The 19,422-nt window shown below is 35.3% G+C and overlaps 1 protein-coding gene across 1 annotated transcript in view; it reads left to right on the top strand.

Moving 5' to 3' along the window:
* pard3ba (par-3 family cell polarity regulator beta a) overlaps positions 1-19,422 on the top strand; it is a gene marked incomplete at its 5' end in the record, with an annotated part of 217,436 nt that overhangs the window by 117,514 nt on the left and 80,500 nt on the right. The window contains 2 exon segments of the mRNA NM_001328558.1: positions 12,144-12,359; positions 18,051-18,234. Coding sequence (NP_001315487.1) covers positions 12,144-12,359; positions 18,051-18,234 — 400 coding nt within the window.

The raw sequence follows: 19,422 nt of genomic DNA, 5'->3' as shown, positions 1-19,422 counted from the left end.
CTCGATCGTGCAGATTCGCACTCTATAACATCAGAAAGATCCGACCCTTCTTATCTGAACATGCAGCTCAACTCCTTGTTCAAGCTCTTGTTCTCTCCAGACTAGATTACTGCAACTCTCTACTAGCGGGGCTTTCAGCTAACTCTATCAAGCCTCTTCAGCTGCTCCAGAACGCAGCAGCACGAGTGGTCTTCAATGAACCTAAAAGAGCACATGTCACTCCACTGCTCATCCGTTTGCACTGGCTGCCAGTTGCTGCTCGCATCAAATTCAAAGCTCTGATGTTTGCCTACAAAGCGACTTCTGGCTTTGCTTCTTATCTGCTCTCACTTCTGCAGATTTATGTGCCCTCCAGAAACTTGCGTTCTGTGAATGAACGTCGCCTCGTGGTTCCGTCCCAAAGAGGGAAGAAATCACTTTCCCGAACTCTCGCATTTAATTTGCCCAGTTGGTGGAATGAACTCCCTAACTGCATCAGAACGGCAAAGTCACTCGCTGTTTTCAAGAAACGACTAAAAACTCAACTATTTAGTCTCCACTTCCCTTCCTAATCTGCAATTGCCTCTCTGGATATACCACTAACTGTACTCAAAAAAAAAAAAAATTACTAATGCTTTCCTTCTTAGACTTTACAGACCTGAAACTTGCCTACAGCACTTATTCATTGTTGCTCTTATAGTTGTGTAAATTGCTTCCTTGTCCTCATTTGTAAGTCGCTTTGGATGAAAGCGTCTGTTAAATGACTAAATGTAATGTAATGTAAATGTAAACACAAAGGAAGATACACTGAAGAATGGTTGAAATCAGTAACCATTCACTTAAGCTTGGTTTATACTTCTGCGTCAAGTGACCGGCATAACGCACAGCGCATGCAACGCGCGTAGCTGTGCATTTATACTTCTGTGCGCTGTCTCTGTTGGTCTGCATTAACACTTCCGAAACGCTAGTTGGCAGTGAGGTGTAAATGTTCCTTTGTGTCGAGTTTCTTCGCTGCTTTTTTGTTTTTTCTGAACGCTTCCTGAATGCATAAGTGGCTCAAACTCGCTCATTTTGAGGCAGGAACCGGCGGACGTGCAACAACTTTAACTTTGAGGTAAACACAAAACAAAACTTTCCATCCGGAGCTCCTTCACGGGACTCCACACTTGTAAACAATCGCATCGGGCTTGCGCCGCTCGCAGTTCTGCCCAGACTCGTCAGCGCTACCAAGCCGACCAATCACAGAGCTTGCACCACCCGTCGTTGCGGTGTGTAGTCAGCGACGCCCCACAGCGTAAGGCTATTCGTCAACACGTAGGTTGCGCCGTAGCATACGCGTACGCTTGACGCAGAAGTATAAATCAGCCTTTACTTAGAATTTGTTTTTCCTACCACTGTCTCAGGAAAGAGCGAGGACTCAAATGCAGAACTAAGATGGGTATTTATTAATTATAAAATAAAGCAAAAGCAGAACAAAGACAACCCCGAGGGGGAAATACATAAATACAAAGACAAGCTAGACTGGACTGGGCTAGCAAGGAACAAGACATGACGTGTCATGAAGAATGATGATGAATCTATAAAGGACTATAAACGAGAGCAAACTGACAAACAGGTCCCCATAATAAAGTAATAATGCGTTAACAAGGAGCGTGGGACTAGACAATACACAGGATGACACAAAGACAACACCATCCATGTGCTCACGACAAAACAGGACTAGAACACGCAGCCAATGAGAGAACCCATTAACCATGTGTTCACATGAAACACAACACTAAAGCAGGTGGCCACAATGTAAAAACCAGGTCACATGCTTTACACAACACAAACAGAAGGCAAGACACGAGCACACGATAAATGAAAACTCTTACATCACTCACACATGCAATGTGCATGTTCCATCCCAGCACCAACCGCAACCAAAACTAACTAGACCGAGAATAAAACCGCAAACTGCAGACAAAACAAACACAAACATCCACAAACAGTCCTGAGCATGCCCGGACCTCGAGTGCAGCCAAGACGTCGCTCACACATAGACGAAGACAAACAGTGATAGGGAGTATGAATGCTCAACCCATGAAAACTGGAGCCAAGCACAACATACATGCCACGACAGGACTAGTGTCTGGACTCTGCCACCAAAACAAGAATTAACAAGACCGAAGTGGAATCCTGACAACTATGGTTACCAGTTTCTAACAAAGCATTCATTCATTCTTTTATTTTATTTTCGGCTTAATCCCTTCTAACAAAACATCATATTTTTTATATATATTAATATATAAGCATAAATATAATTATTCAAAATATCTTATTTTGTGTTCAACTGTTTAAAGAAACTCATAAAGGCATAGAATTACTTAAAGGTGCAGTAGGTGATTGTCTTTAGAAACATGTTTTGTTGTGCTGGTTGAAAGTCTCTTCACAGTCCAATAGTAATGATTATAGTAAATGATCTAAATGTGTTTATATGTATTTTTATATTCTGGGTAAAGCATAAAACGAAAAAATGTTCATCCAATTAAATAGAGTCGGACCGTCATCTCCCTTAATTCCGATAGGCAGGTCAGACTGTCTGTCAGCAAATGTAGATTCCGACTTCTGCGCATCTGTTCACGCAGATCCGCCATTAGCGCGTGCCCGTCTGCATCACAAACGCATGCGCTCTGAGTGAGCTGCGGGCCGCTCGCAGATGCCCAGTCGGAGCCGGAGGCGCCGAAGGACAGCCAAGCTCGGGCCGATTACTGTAAAGCCAGGCGCGGGTACGAGACGGACCGGGAGAAATCAAATGCTGCAATGAAACTTTTAAAAACCTGAATCAATATTGGAGTTACTTTAGCACGCTGGAGGAAGGACGACACCGTGGCTGAAGTATCACTGTTAGATAGGTAATGTTCTGTTTTGAAACTATTTTATGTTACAGTTTATTGTGTTGTTATGAATGACTTCTATGCAGAGACGTGTTGTTCAGCCACTGAAATCTCCCGGTGAAAGATTGATGTGATTTATTTTCAGTTTCATAAGGTTCTTTGACAGCATCTATAATGTAGATTTATATTTAGTTTAACAACAAAACACCAGTAAATAGCGCTATTCCGCCTAACCTGCTTTACTGAGCTGAAGTTGCTTTTATATTCACATTGGGTCACTTTTGATCAATGATAGCCTTCCTATACTGTTTACCATGCTACTCTGAATATTCGCTCTGAAATAGCATGTAAGTGTGGCAAAGTATTTCATGTAATTCCTGCACGGCGCTGGCACTAACTAACTGGCGAATGACATGCACTAGTGGGTTGTCTGTCGGCTGTTGTGACGAGGTGCGCGCTCTTGATTTCAGGGGGTGTGGCTTTGAATCACAGTCCCTCCCCGCCGTCCAAAGATAATATGCTAAGCGGTTAGCATTTTGGCAGATCACCTACTGCACCTTTAAGGCTGAGTAAATAGTGATAAAATATTCATTTTTGGGTGAACTATCCCTTCAAGACTAAATTATTGAGACTACCAGGAACACTTTAATTGTCATAAATGGTCAATTGTAATTGTGTCATGTTTATTAAATGTAGCAAAAGTTAAGGGTTATTTCAGGGATATTTTTTAAACCTTAACACAAATTTGGTTTTAAGTGTCAGAAAAATGTAAAAGTATGTTTTCAACGTTCTTGATGCTCCTGTAAATGAGACCAAACTATAATAAATCGTAAAATTTATCTAGCCTAACTAAAAAAAAAAAGACGTTTATACATAATGTTGCAGCCAAATATAATGCCTGTGCTAATGAATGTCAGCCAGACCTTATGGAAGCTCAAAAAAGCGTCTGTCTCATGTGACGTTTCCTTTATGATTAGACACAAATCATATGACTCGCATGCCTGTGAAAATTGTATCCTGGAAACTATAATCAGTTATTTCTATAAAGAGGTTATGAGAAAGAGGTTGTCATATGTGGCACGCTAGTCTCAACCACTAAACATGGCCATAAAGGGAGGTTTAGGCGTTCTGACAGGCCGAGTGAAACATGCTTCACTGTTAATGGTCATATTAAGCTTTAGATAGATTTTATTGTGAAAACCGATATGAAGCATAGAGTTAATAGCCTGGAGTAGTGTGGTTTGTGCATGTGTGCTTAAAATGGAAAATGTGTAAGTTTTTGTTTGTACAAAATGTATTGCTGTAGCTGCTAATGCCTGCTGAACAATTACAAAATATCTATATTTTTTTATTATAATGTATACGGTAGTTCTATATTGATTTGAGTTTTTTCAAAATAAAAATATTACATTTACAAAATTCGTAAATAAAAATATGTATTTTATTTTTTTAACTTAGATTTATTTTTATTTATTTAATTTTTTAATTGAATAAAATTTTTATTATTAATTTTTTATTTTGTTTTATTGTCTTTTTTATTTTTAATTTTATGTTTAATTTTATTTTTGTAGTTATTTTATTTAATTTTATTTCGAATTTATTTATTTATTTATTTATTTTTATTTTATTGTTTTTTATTTAATTTTTTTATTTTTTTTATTTCAATAATTATTTCAATAATTTTTAATAATTTTTTATAATTTATTTTTATTTATTTATTTTTATTTTTATTAATTTTAATTGTATTTTTATTGTATTGTATTTTTATTTTATTTATTTTGTTTTATTTATAATTTTTTATTCATAATTTGTTATTTTTTGTTTTATTTATTTATTTATTTTATTTTATTGTATATTTTATTTTTAATTGTATTTTTTATTTTATTTTATTGTATTTTATTTTTACATTTGAATCACTAATAACAACACAAACGTAACTTTACAAAACCTCAAAAACAACTTCAGCGTTTAATACATTCATTGAATGTAGCCAATGAAGACCATACACTGACATTATGCCAGTTTTATTTCCCACTTATGTGCTTTTTTTGCAGGAATTTAGACTGAAATAACTGACAACTCTTATTAATCCTCTTATCAGTTTAGAATCACTTTGCAGACCTTTTAAATTCACAAACAACATATCAAAATATAGTATTTTTATTTTCAGTTCGGACCAGGCAATCAGACCAACTGTGAAAGGACCCTAAGAGACCGTAACTGAGACAAAGGGAAAAGTAAAGGCGCAAGGACAGAACCCTGTGAAACACCAATTCAGACAGGCAGAATATTTCATTTGTATCCTGACAGAGTTAGAAAATGGCTGTAAATCCCTAAAATAAAACTACCTGAGATACTGAGAACTAGTATCTATTGCCAAACTGAGGTCCAGAAGATTTAATTAGGTCCAGATTTTATAAATTATTGGTAACTTTTACCAAACTTGTACTGTGTATAATTCTGTTTTCATAGTTTATTTGAATAAATTAGTAAGTATGACTCTTGCTATCAACAAGAACGTGTGTAAACAGTATGTGTGTGTAGCGGATACAGTAAAGAGCCGAGTCTCGGTCTGCAGGAGAGAAGAACATGTCCATTAAGAGGATAGATGAAAGATGCTGGAGGCAGCGCTTCTCTCCGTCTCCGTCTCGCTTTCTCTCTCTCACTGGCTTCCCTCCAAAACACCAACATTTTCCTTTGGCTCCAAATGAAGACCACTCATGGAGGCTGCGTTGCTCACGGGCTCTGCTGTGCTTTAGTTCACAGTTCAGCATCCTCCAATTCATCTCTCTTCCCGTTTTTTTTCCAGTTAGCATTCGCCCGGCTCCGGCCCTGCAGCGCTGCTTCTGCTGATTTGTTTGTTTTGGTTGAGTTTTTTTCTTCTGCGTCTCATTATTTTCCCTTTTCTTGATAATGGCAGCATACAGGTATACTGTATGTCTGCCGGAGAGTCTTCACCAATTACCGGTTTATTTCCTAAGAAGTCGTTCAAATGACTTTCCCATCTCCGAGTCTCGCTGTCGGTTCTCGCTCGTCTAGTTTGTTGTGAGAGCCGCCATGTTGTGCCGGTTTAGATTGATTTATGTAAGCATCCCAGAGAGGGCCATCTGTGTCATACTGTATGTTTATGCGTGTCGGCTTGCGTGCATGCAGTGCTGTGGAAATTAAATCTACATTTGAAACATTTCATGGCTTAGATCTTACTGATTACAGCAGCATTTTGTGGAAATGAGCACTTCTAGTGTGCACTATTTTGTGTAATATGGCATCCCTGAACTCAGGGTTTGCTTATGCTGCCATTTTTTCAGTCTGTAATTAGATTTATGAGACTAAACACTGGCTGGATTTAGTTTAAATTGTATAAACACAATTTTAAAAAGGACTTTATTTATCTTTATTACTCAAAGTTGAATCATAATACATCAGTCAGTGGGACCAGATTTAAAAAAAGATTGACCATATGTTGAATGAAATTGAATGTTAATTCATTTCATGTTTGTTTCTGTAGTGCTTTTCCAATGTAGTTAGCGTCAAAGCAGCTTAACATAGAAGTTCTAGTAAATTAAAACAGTGTCAGTTCGGTTTTCAGAGTTGAAGTTCAGTTCAGTGTGGTTTAATTTAATTAATGTTGGAATTCCAAACACTGTAGAGCAAATCCATCGATGTGCAGCTCTACAAATCCCAAACCAAGCAAGCCAGTGGTGACAGTGGCCAGGAACAAACTTCACCAATTAACGAAAGTGAAGTGAAAAAAAAAAAACCACGCTTTTATGGCCGTTTCCACTGTCAAAAGATACCTTAAAGCAAACCGTACCATACCACTTTTTGGATACCTTTTGCGAAGGGATTCCTAGCCTTGCAAAAGAGTACCAAAAAGCCAAGCTAAAACCGCAGCTGAACGCTATTGGTTTACAGAGATATGTCACTTTCTAGTGGACAAGAGGGAATGAAAACAAAGGATATGCCATGTTTTAAATATATATAATACATAATAACACATATTAATACATACATAATAACAAGCCATGGTCAACCAGAGCTCAAACAAACCTTGTCATCGTCTTGATAAACAGCCACAAAGCCAAGAAGGAGAGCAGTTTCTGCCCTGTGCCCGGTAGTTGTTTACAAGGCTGATTAAAGTAAAATGATTAAAGTCAATTAAAGTAATTGATCTAGGTTAAAGTAAATGATCTAAATGTATTCATATGTATTTTTATATTCTGGGTAAGGCATAAAACTTAAAAAAATGTTCATCCAATTAAATAGAGTCGGACCGACTTCTCTCATAATTCCGATAAGTAGCTCAATCTGTCTGTCAGCAAATGCAGATTTGAACAACTGCGCAGCCGTTTGTACGCAACTCCGCCGACCGCTGCACGTTCACGAGAGAGAGCATGCGCGGGATTGGTAAAAATACGCTGAATCAAAACTTTTTAAAAACCTGAATCAATATTGGAGTTACCTTTGCACGCTGGAGAAAGGATGACACAATGACTGAAGGATTTCTCTTAGACAGGTAATGTTCTGTTTTAAAACTGGTTTAGCTTCACGCAAAGCTGATGTAACGTTAGATGTTGTTGTTACAAATGGGTTATATCTTCACAGAAGTGTTGTTCAGCCACTAAAGTCTTCCGATGAAAGATTGATAAGAGTATTTTCAGTTTCATAAGGGACCTTTTACAGCATCGATAATGTAGATTTTAGTTAGTTTAACAACAAAACACAAGTAAATAGTGCTATTCTGCCTAGTTTTCCTATATTGTTTACCATGCAACTCTAATATTCTTTCTGAAATAGCATGCCAGTTTGGCTTGCTCGCCGCCGGACAAGCACTAGTCGCTTTTAACACATGAGAGAGGGTTCTTTTGCTGTGCTCGTGTTTAAGGAGGCGTGGCTCTAGGCGGCAGGGTAGGGACTGTGATTCAGAGATTTATGCTAAGCTTTTAGCATTGTGGAAGATCATCTACTGCACCTTTAAAAGTCACTATGACTTTACATGTTTTATTATTTATTATTTTGTTATTTTTATGCCTATAAATGTCATTTAATCATTCAAAATGATATGCGTCCTCCTGTGGCTTGCTTGGATGAATAAATGAATCATCGTTTGTTTGTATTAGAATGAAAGACAATGAAAGAAATTGAACTTAATGTAAAGGCTGAACTACGACTTAAAGCATGGTTTAAATCTCTTCCCAGCATGCCACTTTTATTCCTCTCAAGCCCCAAGCACTTCTGTTTTCTCCTTTTTTCCAAATGTCTTTTTTCATTTCAGCGTTTGGAGCCCTTGGATTTGTGTTATTCCTCCATTTTGTTCTCTTGTTTGTGCTCGTTTTAATCCCTCACCTCATCCTACTGCTCCTGCTACCATTATTCTCACCCATTTGCATTGTCCATCTCTTAGCACTTAATTTGACGTTGCTCTCCTCTGTGTTACTACTTCTGCTTTTATCTCTAATATTCCTGCACGTCTGGTCCACGTTTGCAATGTCGCCTTTATTCCCCGATGCTCTTTCACCGTCACCTTGAGGTTTCATCATCCACCCTTCTCAAGTCCTCCATCCTTACATGTTTCATCTCCGTCTGTTCCTTTAATGCGTCCACATCCATTAGACTTTCTGTTCAGATTACCGCACTACTGTCGCTTTTTCAATTCACTACTTTTGACCACTTTGCTGAAAAGACCAGAGGAAAATCTTCTAGATCAGAGGGGCCCAATGTAGGGCCCATAGACCAAAGTTGGCCCATAGTAACCTTTAGGTTGGCCCACCATTCTATCTGACAAGAGAGGGAGATTGATAGGGAGTTGTTTGGGACGAATGCCTTTGACAGAGATATTCATTTCGAATTTAACGTAACCTTTTGTTTCTTTAATTCAGAAGCTACAAAAAAAAGCCAACTAAGATTAAATAATTTATATGAATCAGACTTTTAGGGCTCTATTTTGACGGTCCATCCGCAGAGCGCAAAACGCAGGGCGCAAACGCTTTCAGGGCGTGTCAGAACGCATTTTTGCTAATTTAAGGACGGGAAAATCCGCTTTGCGCCATAGCGCATGGTTTAAAAGGGTTGTTTATTTTCTTAATGAGTTTTAGGTGTGTTTTGAGAATAAACCAATTAGAGTCTCATCTCCCATTCCCTTTAAGAGCCAGCTGCGTCGCGCCATAAGCGCATTCGCTATTTACAGGACGTAAAGTAAGTCTAAGTGGAAAATCTGAGCATTTCACAAGCAAACAGTTAACAGTTTTTTTTAACAGTAAACTGTTAAACAGAGCATCTACTGCGTGAGAATGAGAGATAAAAGATCTACTTTCACTTTCGCTCTTGGATAGGGAAACCTTTACACACAGACATCAATTAGTCTTTAAATAATTATTTGCATTTGTTAAGCGCAAATATCCGTTTCAGAACTATTTCTAAATTCAGTTCTAATTTCCAGCAAATGAATAAACGAACAATAATAACGAAGTGTGCTCAAAAACCTGAGTTATATCCTAAAACACATGCTGTGCCCCATATGGTCTAAAACCTGACAGGTGGGCAAATCTAAGCTTGTTTTTAATAAAACAAATATAAATATGGATATAATAAATAATACTGCTAATAATAATAACATTATACAAAAGCAAATTCTTATGAATGAACTGAAAAAGCCTCCCAAGATGAAGAATACATAAAAGCAGTGATTTTTCATATTTATGTAGACTAGAAAATAATATGTTTTGTAATATTTTAATCCTTCATATTTATATTCTATATCTATTCTTATTATATCCTATATATATATCCTTAATATTTAAATTTTTTCATATGTAAAGATATTTGCCTATTGCTCTCTTGTGCGTATTAAGCAGTGTGTAAGCGAGGCGCAACTCTGCGTCGGAGTTTAGACCGGGTTTGTTTTGGTCTAATGAAAAATCTATTTTAGTTTCTCAAAATAGCAAAGCGCCAGCGGTCCGCCTCAGAACGGCTTCCCTTTTAGACCAGAACGCCTATGGGCGCACATATGAGCGCAAATGCATTTGCTATTTAAACAGCGTAGTGCAACGCCTCAAAACGACTCTTGCACCAAGCTGAAACTACCAAAAGACTACTGCGCCATGTCTTGCGCCACACTGCGCCGGGTGAATGATAGGGCCCTTAAAATGTAAATACTGTCAGAGGACAATGCACAAGACATCGGCAAGCAAATCAAGGCAAAGACAGGAGCGGCTCGACTAGTATACTCAGCATTGATGTTATAAATGGGATTGGTTATGTTTTTTACTATATTGAGTTCATTTTAAATTGTTAAAAATGATACGGCATCATTAATTAACATGTTTTTAAAGTGACATTTTCTAGTTATTTCTAAATATTAGCAAATAAATTAAGAAATTACCCATGGCAAATGTAATGTAATACGGTTTGGTATATTCAACTTCAGCCCACAGCCCTCAATCAAGTTTGGATTTGGGTCTTTATAAGTTTGGGCACCCCTGTTCTAGATGATCCAGGAATGTTAGTCCATATTTAGTCTTGAGTAGCCAGACTTCCAGATTTGCAGATAGACTGATCTTATCTACAGCTTTCATTGGACTAACACCATTCAAAAGCCATTATACTGACATGTAAAGCAGCCAATCTCAGATTAAAGAGTGTGTGTTGTAAACTAAACATTTTTACTATTTATTTAGAGACAATTTTACAACTCAGACTAAAATGAAGACTCTAGATTGTAGAGTTTAGTGTCAAATGCAGAGCTTATAAAGGAAAATGCCATTCGAAACAATGAATGTTAATGAATGACAACTTTTTCAAGATTTAAAGGGCTCAAAAAGATTTACTAACTAACTAGCTATTATTTCCGAAATTGAAGTAGGATGTCTTAACATTTTTTATGAGGTTAAACATCAAAAATGATTCAAAAATGTTTTTTTTATTTATCTTTTGGCTCTAACATTGAACCATCAGTAGAGAATTCAGTTGTACAATATAGTTACCATAGGCTAGACTTTGAATTGATGTACATTTGCATTTACAAACAATATTTAAAACTAAGAGACATTAGTGTCTGACCCAAATGATGGAAAGCTAAAATGTAAAGGGCCAAGGACAGAACCCCGTGGAGCACAAATTCAGACAAGCTCAACCTTACATCTATATCAATACAGACTTTGAAAATTGCCTTGTGATATTTAAAACCTTTACCAGTGCAGGACAATCTCAGAAATGCCAAATATGTTCAACAGTATCAAAGGCTGAGCTTATGTCCAGAAGAATTCTAATGGAAATGCATCTGAAGTCAGAAGTCATCAATGAGTTATTGGTAACTTTTACCAATAATCAATATTGAATGGGATTAAATAATCATTTACCAATAAAAACCCAGAGACCACCTGACTGACATGCAAAACAGCCAATCACAGTTTGTTTTATTTTCAATGTAATAATGTAATGTTGACATTTCTACAATAACAGCTTGTCAGTGTAAAACTTGTAAAACAAATGTGAGTCTGTGTGGTTAAACAAAGTCATCCAGCTGTACAACTCCTGCAGTGTTTCAATATTCATCAGACTGTCATCTAGGACTTTTGATGTCTGAAGTTGAAACAAGCCAATTTCATAACATGATTAAAAAATGACTTGTTTTTCTGTTTATCTTTTGGCTGTTACATAGAACCATCAATAGAGAATTCAGTTGTACAATAAATATTCAGAGATGATTCCTTGGATTTACTCAATTTTTTTTACGTTAAGTGGCTGTAAACAATTTATTTGGGCCAAATTTAAACAAACAAATTAAGTTGAATTTTATTTAATTTAATTTGTTTGTTTAAATTCAACTCAAAGAATTATTTGCAACAGTTTTGCTGACATCATTTTTTTTAGTGTAGTTACTATAGACTTTAAATGGATGTCTATTTGCATATCATTAGCATTTACAAATAATATTTTAAACCGAGACCTTAGTTTCTGACCCAAATTAAAGATATAAAAGCTAATAGTTAACGGGCCAAGGACAGAACCTTGTGGAACACCAATTCAGACAAGCCAAATATTACATCTGTATCCATACAGAGTTTAAAATGGCTGTGTGATATTTCAAGCAAAACCTTTAATCAGACTATCATCCAGGACTATCATATGTATTTGTTGTCATAGGCTGAAACAAGTCAGCTTAATAATATTTTATGACAGAGGTCTTTTCAGCTGAGTACTATATGCTATGTTCGTAATCTTGACCTCAAATCTTGCATTTCCATCCTCCGTCCTCCATCTCTGAAATCCCTTCATGTCCCGTCTCAGAGCCCATCTCCTCCAACGGGACGGCGATTGGACCCCGGTTAGGCCTTCGGAAGTCCAGCTCACTAGAGAGTCTCCAGACGGCGATGGAGGAGGTCAGTAAAGATGAAGTGCCCTTCCATCGTCCACGTGCACACATGGTGAGAGGCCGAGGATGCAACATGAGCTTCCGTTACGCCATCGACAAATCCTACGAAGGGCCTTCTGAAGCAGAGGATGGTGAGTTGGAGAATCAAGAAACATTTTATTTACTACTTCATCTTTACCTTCTTGTGCATATTGTTTTTTAATTATGTAGACTTAGTCCAGCTATTCAATAGAATTGTTTTTTTTTTTAGTAATTTATTTATTAATTTGTTTGTTTGTTTAATTGTATGTTTGATCATTTAATTATTTTATTTATTTGTATTTGTTAATTTTATTTATTTTTTTATTTGATTGATTGAATGGTTATATATATATTTATTGGTTTTTGTTTTTTGTTTGTTTGTTTACTTGTTTGTATGTTTGATCATTTATTTATTTTATATTTATTTGTATTTGTTAATTTTATTTGTTTATTTGATTGATTGATTTGATTGATTGATTGATTGATTGATTGATTGATTGAATGGTTATTTAATTATTTATTTTTTTGTTTGCATTTTATTTACTTTTATTATTACTACTTTTTTAGGGCAAATTTTCTAATTCATTTTTATTCCAAAGTTTATCATTTGTTTTATTAAAATGATTTTAAATAATTTAATGGTTTTATTTTTGGTTTAGATGACACTTACAAGCTGAGAAAAATGAAATAAATATTTGCTTTGTTTATTGTAGCTTTATTATTTAAATTGTTATTCATTCTTAAGTTATAATATTTTACATTTTATTTATAATTAGAAGAATAAATATTATTGTTTTATAAATAAAAAATATTGATAATATTAGTATTGAAAAATAAATGATTTAATTTTTTTATTTGATTTGTTTGTTTATTTAGTTTTATTATCTGTATTTGTTTATTTGTTTTTTATATGGTTTATTTGTTAATTTATTAATTAATTTATTTGTTTGGTTCATTTAGTCTTCTTTTTTAAAATTTTTTTCAAGGGCGAAATTTCTGGTTGAGTTTTTATTCTAAAATGTATATTTTGTTTTATTAAAGTCATAAAAATGTTTTAATGGTTTTATTTTTGGTTTAGATGGCAATATCAGTTGCAAAATCAATCTAAGCAAAATTAATAAAATTTTTTGCTTTGTTTATTGCAATTTTATTTATAGACTGCCGTCAAACTGAAAGCAAAAGTAAAACAATATGCCCGGGCCCGGTCCTCTCTCAGCTTCCTCTGCCATCGGTCCTCCTCTTATAGTCCAGAGCTCCTTCCGTGGGATTCGAGGCCAGTGCGCACCACAAGTGCATCCACTTACGCGCGGCCTCATTCCGTTTCCACGGCTGTCGGTCACGGCCCCTCGCAAACAGTTATTACTGAAATGTGTATATTCCATACAAAGTGTAACGCAGATTGCTTAGTTCTACTTACATAGGACTTACATAGGACATACTTACATACTTACGCTCATGGCATTTGGAATAATTTAGATGTTTTCAACTAGGTGTGACTGGAAAATGTGTGCGCGTCATTTGTGCACCACTTACACAACATGTGCAAGCCGCTTCAATGTGCGCTTTGTGCAAGTCGCACACTTTCACTGGAAATGACAAACTTACACCCTAAGCTTATTGACATTGCTTCCAAGGCAGCAGCACATCAGCCACATTTAACAAAACTATAGCAATTCATACCGAAACTTCGTACCAAATGTTTTTTTTTAATCGATTTTGACAATGGTGTTCAGTCAGTAAACACCGATATCAATTTTATCGCCCAGCCCTAAAAATTGTAATGAGTCTGCTTAATTATATGTTAATTTGTTTGTTTGATCAGTCGTTCAATTGTTTGTTCGTTCATTCATTTGTATTTATTTGTTTATTTATTTACTTGTATTTATTTATTCATTCATTCATTCATTCATTCTGCCTTGTTTAAGTCATTTAGGCATGCTTATATGAATTGTGAAATGTTACAATTATGCATGTTATAAACACATCTAAACAGTGTAAGTAACTTATTTGTTAATATTGAGTGAGTGCCTAATTTAACTGATTATGACAACCAACATGAAATATGATGTAGTGCACTTTTTATTATTATTACTTCCTTTTATATTCATAATTAATGCAACTGTTATTCTTTATCACTGCACCGTAATTTAAACAGAAGGCTGTCAGTGGTTTCTGCACTTATTGCTCACAACAGCAAAATGCATTAATGAGAAGTGTGTGTGTGTCAGTGTGTGAACGCTTCATACCAGTGAAAGCAACATCTGAGCACAGTAGTGAGATTATCATGAGTTTGCCAAACATGTGCTAATAGTTACAGCTGCACAGCACTGCTGCTCACTTCACCAAAACTACATCTGGACCCTTCACATTCATTACTCTCATCAAAATACCCCCATATGCTTATTAGTCTTTACGTTCTTCATGTGATGTTGTATTGTGGAAATTAAAGTGAGCATTAATTCACTGCAAAAAAATAAGAAAGAAAAATAGATTATTTGCCTATGGGGTAAGCAAAACTGACCTGAAATCATTCTTAAATGATTAAATAGCAAAAATATTTACTTATAATAAATACTAATGCACTATTAAAACTAAACAAAGATGCTAAATTAGGAAAACTATTAAGTTAATTCCTTCAATGAACCGCCATCATATCCAGCATATATTTTACATAGCAGATGCCCCTCTAGCTGCAACCCTGTTTTGGGAAACATCCATACACACTCATTCACACACATACACTATACGCATAATTTAGCTTACCCTATTCACCTATACTGCATGTCTTTGGACTGTGGGGGAAACCACGCCAACACTGGGAGAACATGCAAACTCCACGCAGAAATGTCAACTGATCCAGCCGAGGCTCGAACCAGCAACCTTCTTGCTGTGAGGGATCCGTGCTAACCACTAAGCCACCGTGTTGCCCAACTATTAAGATGTTTAATTTATTTATTTATTTATTTATTTATTTTTATTATTTATTTTTTATTAAGAAGTTTTAGTAAAAATCACAATAAATACAAAATGTTTAATCTTAGATCTAATCTGTAAAATATTATGGGCTATTAAATAGACAAAACTGCTTAAAACTATGTGTATTTGATGTTATTATGAATCTAAAAAAAAACATAAATAAGGGTAAACATTTAACTTTTAATGCAATTTTGACTAAAATTATAGTCAAAATTGCATTAAAATTAAAATGTATAACCTTATTTTATTTTTATTTTTGCAAGATTCACATTAACCTCAAATAATGTTAAATAAATAAAAAAGTTCTTTGTTGTAAATGAAGAAACAAACAAGATGCTGAATTTTGAGCATCTTAAAAGGAGAGTTCAGCCAAAAAGTTCAGTCATAATTTACTCACTATTCACTTGTTTTAAAACATCTTAAGAATGTAGGAAACCTGTAACCATTGACTTTGAAAGTATTTGTCTTTCCTACCATGAAAGTGGATAATTAAAGGTTTTCAGCTTTCTTCTTATAATAAAAAAGGTTTAAAGAAAGGTTTATAAACAAGGTCCTAAAGGTTTAAAATAACTTGAGGTGAGTAAAAGATAAATACATTTTCATTTATGGGTGAACTATCCCTTTAATTAAAAGATCATCACCAAAAAATTGACAATTTTAACAATTAGAAAATCAACCAAAGGCTGACTCACAAAATGTCAAAACAAAACTCCATGGCATACAGTTGAAGTATTTATTATTATTATTTATCCTTTTGAATTATTAGCTCCTTTTAACCCCCCCCCCCCCCCTCCTCCCCTGCCCATTTTCTGTTTTACGGAAAGATTTTAAACATAATAGTTTTAATAACTAATTTCTAATAGCTGATTTCTTTTATTTTTGTCATGATGACAGCACATAATATTATACTAAATAAATTTATCAAGATAATAGCATTCAGCTAAAAGTGCTGTTTAAAGGCTTAACTAGGTAATTAGGCAAGTTTGGGTGATTAGGCAAGTCAATGTATAGTGATGGTTTGTTCTGTAGACAGTCGAAAAAAATATTGCTTAAAGGGGCTAATAATATTGACTTTAAAATGGTTTAAAAGCTGCTTTTATTCTAGCCGAAATAAAACAAACAAGACTTTCTCCACAAGAAAAAGTATTGTCAGACATACTGTGAAAATTTCCTTGCTCTGTTAAACATCATTTAGGAAATATTACAAAAATAAAAGAACATTTACAGAAGGATGAATATTTTTGACTTTCACTGCCTATAACTGTTATAGCTTTAAATATGCCACATTATGGAAGTGAAGTCATGTTTAATGCTCTCTGTAAAACTCGTCTGAAGTGTGTGAGAGCAGTCGGGGAGCCCTCATTTCTTTGCTGCTCATTTGAAAGATGAATTTGACTCGGTGACTTTTTGGCGAGGAGTGAATCAGCAGATGTGAGTATCGGCGGATTCTGTCTGAAACTCCAGCAGCAAGTCAGCACATTCAAGGGCACGTTTCAACCCCTGCTCTTTCTCATTGACATGAAAGCCCCCTGCTAAATGAGAAATAGAGCCGGAGCCTTCGATTGGAACCTATAAGATGTCGGACTTCATGAATAAATGTCAAGCTTTTTCTGCACTCCTAGAGGAGCTGCCGCATGAATATAGGTGTGCGGGTATCAGCTTAGGAAACAGACCAGCCAATGGCATTAAAACCTGTGGGTAAATTGAAATGAGACATGGCCGGGCCTAAAATACAACTAAATGTTGAATGTAAATAAAAACAGTAAAATAAAGTATCTGAAATTGTCCAATGACAATGATTTTTATTATTGTTTTGTGGCTATTTATATGTTTAAAGGCAGTACAACAAATTTTTATTTGTAAATAATTCAAATATTTTTTTTTTTATATTTCAAGTCTGCAAAAAATTGCCATAAAGAAATACTTTTTTAATTGATATGTATTTTTTAAATATCTTGGTTGTCAGTATGTTATTTTTCTGTTTCATTTAGGTTAAATTAAAATGATCAAAACTAAATCTGAAATAATAATTAATAAAATTAATTGTAACTATCTAGAAATGAAAAAATAATAAAAAATAAAAAATAATAATAATGAAAATAATTAAAAAATAAAAATGAAATGATAAGAATAATAAATAAATAAAAAACAAATATTAAAAATATCAAAACTTGAACTAAAACCTAAATAATAAATGTAATAAAATTAATTGCAACAATTTAGACATAAAACTACGACTACTACTAATAATAAAAATATTAAACCAATAAAATATGTTGATAAGAATAAAAAGTTATTTAAAGCAAAGTATAAAAAAACAAAAATAAATTACACTTAAAAAAATTATATTAAAAATTATTTAAAACAAAATAAATTATCAAAAATAAAAAATAGGTATTAAAAATATATTATTTTGAAAATGTAGTTTAATTTGATTAAAACAAAAATAAGTGAGTGCATATGTGAGTGTTTTTGTAATATTTTAATATGTTTTTTTTTCTGTCAATGTTTAATCATGTGATTTGATTTAATGTATATACGTTTTTCTGAACATCCCCTCTTGATGTGATTTACTGGTAAACATGCCTGAAAGAAGTCTTTCTTCGTCATTTCCTTACAAATGAGAGTCTGGCTGAGCAGTAGTTTTTTTGATTCCTTATGATTAGATCACATTGGAGATGTCTGATATTTATGTGTGTGTGTGTGTGTGTGTGTGTGTGTGTGTGTGTGTGTGTGTGTGTGTGTGTGTGTGTGTGTGTGTGTGTGTGTGTGTGTGTGTGTGTGTGTGTGTGTGTGTGTGTGTGTTTGTGTTTGTTCTTCAACAGATGACTCTGAGGAAGACTCCGGCAGAGACACACCGGCCAGCAGCTCCTCGCGACAGGAACTCGACAATGACAGGAAGGTCAAGAAGAAGAAAACCAAGAAGAAGAAAGAGAAAAAGACCAAAAAGAAGGATGAACCTGAAGATCCTGATAAAAAGACCAAGAAAAAAGGATTCGGATTGCTGAGGTATGAGTCTGGAAGCTGAAAGCGTCTCCGTATTACTCAAGCATAACGTTACAAATGTCATTTTCACTGGAAATGCGCTGATTTATGTCCTATTACTCCCCAGACTCCCGTTTTTGAATGTAAAGTGTTTAGTAGCTCTTAAAGAGACAGGTTACCCAAAAATTTAAATTGAATCTTCCTTTAATTTGTTATACACCTTAATCAGTTTCTTAATTCTGTGCAAGATGAAAGAAGATATTCTGAAGAAAGCTGACAACCTGTAACATTTGACTTATATAGTAGGAAAAACAAATACCTTAAAATATATATACTTTTGTCCTTATTAGAGGAAAGAAACCCAAACCAGTTTGGAACAAGTGAAATGTGAGTAAATAATGATCATTTTCAGTTGAGGGTGAACTATCCCTTAGGTTGGAGTGAAACGGAAGTTATGATTGTCGTTTTTTTTTCACATATCGTGATTTACAACCAATTTAAACAGCCCTGAAATTAGGAAAAAATGTAGGACAGTGCATGCTTTCATCCTTTGGGAACCAATTAGATCCTTAGAAGATGGGTGTTGCTAACAAAATTGAAGAAGATTGATGAACAGACAAAAAGAAGGGCAGAAATGAGACGCACACTGAGCCCTGCCCTAAAGCACGAAAGGCCTACCCTAAAGGACTGAAAGCCACCCATAGGACTGTCCTGCCCTAAATCTTGAAAGCTCCACCCTAAAACACTAATAGCCCCACCCTAAAGCACTGATAGTCCCTCCCACAAGCATTGATAGCCCTGCCTTAAAGCACTAATAGCCCCGCCCTAAAGCCTGACAGCTTGCCCTAAAGCACTGATAGCCCCGCCCTAAAGCTCCATAGCCTCCCCTAACGCACTAATAGCCCCACCCTAAAGCTCGATAGCCTCCCCTAAAGCACTGATAGCTCCGCCCTAAAGCTTGATACCATTCCCTAAAGCACTAATAGCTCCGCTCTAAAGCTCGATAGCCTGCCCTAAAGCACTGATAGCTCTGCCCTAAAGCTTACTAGCCTCCCCTAAAGCACTAATAGCCCCGCCCTAAAGCCTGACAGCTTGCCCTAAGGCACTGATAGCCCCGCCCTAAAGCTCAATAGCCTCCCCTAAAGCACTAATAGCCCCACCCTAAAGCTCGATAGCCTGCCCTAAAGCACTAATAGCTCTGCCCTAAAGCTC

Source organism: Danio rerio, chromosome 1 (genome assembly GCF_052040795.2).
Source record: "Danio rerio strain M-AB ecotype USA chromosome 1, GRCz13ab, whole genome shotgun sequence".
NCBI classification, from domain to species: Eukaryota; Metazoa; Chordata; class Actinopteri; order Cypriniformes; family Danionidae; genus Danio; species Danio rerio.
The sequence above is the reverse complement of the archived record's forward strand: the minus strand, read 5'-3'. Positions and strand labels throughout refer to the sequence as shown.